The 5157-nt window shown below is 45.1% G+C and overlaps 1 protein-coding gene across 3 annotated transcripts in view; it reads left to right on the forward strand.

The window, feature by feature from the left end:
* The window catches only part of cdk14 (cyclin-dependent kinase 14), a 156964-nt gene that overhangs the window by 111154 nt on the left and 40653 nt on the right, over positions 1–5157 (forward strand). For all 3 annotated transcript variants that reach the window (XM_034874747.1, XM_034874749.1, XM_034874748.1), the window contains one exon: positions 3038–3177. In XM_034874747.1, coding sequence (XP_034730638.1) covers positions 3038–3177 — 140 coding nt within the window. The remainder of the gene's footprint in view (positions 1–3037; positions 3178–5157) is intronic.

A 5157-nucleotide genomic window follows, 5' to 3' on the forward strand; every position in this document is an offset into this window, starting at 1 on the left:
ATTTGTGCTATTACTCTTTTTAAACCTAATGTGCACTAAAAAAAGGCAAAATGCATAAAAGGAGCACTTTAAAGTGTTTCTTTGCATGTAAACTACCTGCTATTTTTATCAAACACATAAATAAAAGAAAAGGCAACAATATACCGGATAAGATCATAAAGAGACCCATTTTAAGGCCTTCGTCATGGAAGTGGAATTTGTTTTTTGAAGCAACTTTTTTACGTGACAACTAACTGCAGCTTGTTTTTGCCCTCACCGTGGATCATTTATATTCAGTCAAGGCAGGAATATGTAGACCAGATAAGTACACCCTGGTTGCGCACTGTAGCTTTAAACATTTGGATATAAGCTTTCTATAACCCATTTCTGTCGACTGTATACAGAATGGGCCCACCATGGCAGCTGCATGCTAAGGCCTGTTTGCCCTCACACCCTCAGCATCCACTGAGTCAGACCCAGGGAAAAGCTCTGCACACCACGTCTTCAGACAAAAGATACAAAGACTTGGGAAGCAGCTACCGTTTAGCTGCTTTGCTCAAACACAGAGAGCGGTTGGCCACCTTTCTGCGGTGTCGTGGGGGCCACGTTTCCTGTCCCAGGGCCTCCGAGCGGTCTTCAGATAGAAGCCTGGAAGTGCTCTCGTCGTGCACCACTGCAGAAGGAATGCGTCTCTCTGCCGTGGATGTGCCATCACCTGAAGCCGCCCGATAGTTTCGGGAGATACGATCGATTGCACTGCAGATGTGCACTTCTTCACTCGGCCGAGCTGACAGCTGTAGCACAAAGGAATGCACACCTACCATACATCAACATGCTCGCATCCAGGTGATTTCACACCTACGCACATCCACCTGCAGAGAAAATAGGAAATCTGGTCGTTTCATTGGATTTATTGGAGGATTTATGGTAGGTTTAGGAGTGATTTATTTAAAGTCTCATTGAGATTAAAATCTCTTGCAAAATGACATTAAGCTTTTATTTCATGAAATTGGGGGACTCACACGAGACAGATGTCGTGACGTTCAGTCAGTCGCATCAACGCGTCGTTAAAATCTTTAGTGCACGTGGCCGGGTAAGCTTAGTTTGTAGAGCAGGCGCACATACGAGGAGGTCTACTCCTCGATGCAGCGGCTGCGGGTTTGACTGTATTGGGGGGGGGGCAAGTTCAGTGTATATTTCAGCTTTTTACAGTTTCAAAGTTTTTTTGTGCTTTTTTGCAATGTTTTTCAAAAGAAAATGTCATTCTATCTGCATTTTTTCAACGCTTTTAACCTTTTTTAGATGTTTTAATACTCTTAGATGGGTTTGCTTTCAATGTGCTTTTCTGACGCTTTGACATGTTTTTTAAGCTTTTTTATCCAAAGCAACTTACGAGAGCTATTTACTGAGCTAAATATCAGATGTGCCACGCCTCTGGAGCAACTAGGGGTCACGTGTCTTGCTCAGGGACTCATTGGCTGTATGAATGGCAGTGGGAATCGAACCCAGGTCTCCCACAAGGGCCTTTACTCTTTCTTACATGTTTTAATACTTTAACAACATTCTCCTGATACTCAGACTTTCACTTAAGTAGTATTTTCCATGCAGGAGGAGGAGAGTATTTTCACAGTCTGGTATTAGTACTTTTACTGCAGTAAAGGATCTCAATACTGCTTTCAGCGCTGTTTAAAACCCATTAAATCAGAAGTAATCCAGGAGGCCTTCATCAGTACAGTTCACACACACAGACTAGTTTGTCTTTAAAGTTTGCAGAGGAGTTGCACGGAATGTTCCAGCTGGATGAGAAAGAGGAGAAGAAGAAGGCCCTGATGGACTTCATTAACTCCGTCCGTGCCTCTGAGTGGCGTTGATGAGTTGAACAGAGATTTATCCTCCATGTCTGCCTCGCTGCTGATAAGTCGGGTTCAGATCCCCGTTGAGAGCCGTGGGAGTGGCTGTCAGAGTGCTTGACTGGGGAGCCCGAACATGAGAGGCACTCTGAGTGCTGCGAGCGGCGGGGCCGGGCGGGGCCCCGGCGAGCGGCGCTGAATAACACCATGTTTAATTAATGCGGCTGATGCCTCGTTAATGGATGGATTTATTTTCAATCTTCTTCTCCCCCCTCTCCCCCCTCTCCCCCCTAGGTAGGGCTGGTTCAGGAGTTCAGTGACTCCCAGTGCTAACGTGTGTGAGTGTGTGTGAGTGTGTGTCTAAAAAACGTTTTACCCCTTCAGTGGGCAAACCTTCAGCTTATTTATTTGGAGAAAAAATTAGTTTCTTTTTTCAGAGGGATCAATGAATGGTGGGAACGGTGACTTAATTTAATTCGGGTGAAATAACAGATTCCATATTCAGGTTCCATTTTTGATGACCACCTGAAATTCAGTGTTAATACTGAGGCTATTGTGAAAAAGTGGGAAGGGAGAATTCCCTTTCTCTGGAGACAGAACTCGCCAGTTGTTCTCTGTCGTTTATCAGAAGCCGGATGGCTTTTTCTTTCATTTTCTGCTTTCATCCTCACAGTGAAAGACAGAAACAGCCTGAACAATATAGTCAAAACTGCTCTGAAATGATGGCTGTAAAACCACCAAGTCAATTTCTAAAATCTCCTGTAAAGCAACAAGTGTGTTGTCTTTTTTAGATCAAGTCACCCTCATATTTGACCTGCTTTTAATTTAATTTGACTCCAATTCTTTTATTCCTTCTGCTGTTTTTAAATGGATGAAATCAACCTTTTTTTAATTATGTATCTAGTCTCAAGGGAGTAGGCCTGTATCTAGACTTGTGTCCTGTTACGTAAAGTATGTGTGTGTTGCCCTTTTGTGGGATTGATAAAGTTGAACTGAATGAGGAGGGTTGGTTTCTTTGTTTTTTGATAAGTCAACTGGCTGTTTTTCTGTATCTCTGTTTATATGTATTTCTGTGGTTGCTCTATCTGATGATGTGTGTGTGTGTGTGTGTGTGTGTGTGTGTGTGTGTGTGTGTGTGTGTGTGTGTGTGTGTGTGTGTGTGTGTGTGTGTGTGTGTGTGTGTGTGTGTGTGTGTGTGTGTGTGTTAGGTTGGGCTACGTGGACCATGCCGAGGAGTTGGCTTCCAGGTTCCTCCAGTGCTTCCCAAAGAACCGGCTGTCGGCCCAGGCAGCGCTGAACCACGAATACTTCAGCAACCTTCCTCCACGGCTCTGTGAGCTGAACGACAGTACGTAAATCCGCCCCCCCGTTACTGTTGCCCTGTTCATAGGTCTCCATACGCACATTTTGGGGGGTTTATATGGAACCCAGTGCGGTACTTGGCAATACTCCATCATCAATAGCAATCAGGCGATACGATTGGCCAGGAGCCAATGCTCTCGCGAATGAATAAAGAAAATCTCCAATGAAATCTCTGTAATATTATACCTGGTACAATCAGTAAAACATAAAGGGAAATTAGGTGTTTTGTTTTTTTAATAACAGAATTTGAGAGTCAAAGACCGAACAAGAGAAACAGAGAGTCCCTGACTGTCTTCATCATTGCAAAATTGATTTTCTGCATATTTCATCTCAGATCTCTGCAGGGTAAATCCAGACAGCTAGCTAGACTATCTGTCCAATCTGAGGACTGTGGTTACCAGGTCCTCAGATCTCTGCGGGGTAAATCCAGACAGCTAGCTAGACTATCTGTCCAATCTGAGGACTATGGTTACCAGGTCCTCAGATCTCTGCAGGGTAAATCCAGACAGCTAGCTAGACTATCTGTCCAATCTGAGGACTATGGTTACCTGGTCCTCAGATCTCTGCGGGGTAAATCCAGACAGCTAGCTAGACTATCTGTCCAATCTGAGGACTATGGTTACCTGGTCCTCAGATCTCTGCGGGGATAATCCAGACAGCTAGCTAGACTATCTGTCCTATCAGAGTTTTCTGTTGACAACTAAAACTACTTCTGAACGTGGACATGTTCCACCAAAACAACTTCCTTCCTGAGACTATTTAGCAGCGGCACCGTGTCTCCGTCGGGAGCTTAGCCCCGCCCACGATGATAGTGATTGGTTTAAAGAATTGCTAATAAACCAGAGCATGTTCTTCTCCATCCCTGAATGCTGTGTGGACTAGTCAGACCCTCCTCCGCAGCGCTGTGGAGGAAGGTCTGGACATGCAAGACTATATTTCAATTAATCCCCCAGAACCGGGTAATTGAATGAAGGCATGTCAGATATAACATCTCCATATTATTTGACAGGCTAGAAATACATCCATCCCCAATCCCTGCCGCTGTTATCCATGTAAAAGCAGCTTGGCAGACCTTGGTGTGCTGTCACTGACATGGTGGTAATTTTAATGAAGAATTCCATGTTTAATTTCAGCCGATTAGGATTTTCAGCATTATTAATCCTGTTATCAGCACCCAGCAGGTTGGCATGTCTGAAAAGAATCAGAGAGCGGCGGTCACTACGAGCGGGAGAGATTCGCCTTCTCCTTCTCTGATTCTCTCTTCGCCACGCACATGTGACACAGGCAAAGCAGCCGAGCCACGGAGGGAAAACGGGAGGGAATTAAAACCGTTTCATAAAACGAGGACAAGCGTGGATGAACACAAAGTGTCTTCCATGCGTGTCTCTTGCAATTTAATGTTGAAAAGATCTGTCAACGTTATGCAAATGAGAAAAGAAATGAATGTGAGATAACGAACTGGCTAATTACTCCAGCTGTGAGTGTGTGACTACGGCTGCAGCACGCTAACCGGGGTCTTCCAACATGGAAACCCGGAGCCAATGGGAACATCCCAGTAAAGCCCACTGCTGCTCCAGAGTCGCACCCAGTGCTCCCAGTAACCACAGAAGACACGCCGGCCCAGTTGATGAACGTTTCAATCAAATGATGCATGTCGCCCCTGTGGGGATGAGCAGTATGTTTCCCATGGCCAGCTGTGCACTCTTTTGTCAGCTGTGTGACGGATTAATGTGGACAATAGCCAGGCAGATTACCGGGGACAATGAGAGAATTATTGAGACAACAGAGCTCCTGAGGTTCGCTGGAGCTGTGCGGATTGGATTGTGGCATTTTTAATTTGATTTCAGTGAGAGAGTAGATGTCTCCTCTTCGCTTTTTCCGGCATCCATTGTGTGTATGTGTGTGTGTGTGTGTGTGTGTGTGTGTGTGTGTGTGTGTGTGTGTGTGTGTGTGTGTGTGTGTGTGT

The sequence above is a fragment of the Etheostoma cragini genome, chromosome 6, assembly GCF_013103735.1.
Source record: "Etheostoma cragini isolate CJK2018 chromosome 6, CSU_Ecrag_1.0, whole genome shotgun sequence".
In the NCBI taxonomy this organism is placed as follows: domain Eukaryota; kingdom Metazoa; phylum Chordata; class Actinopteri; order Perciformes; family Percidae; genus Etheostoma; species Etheostoma cragini.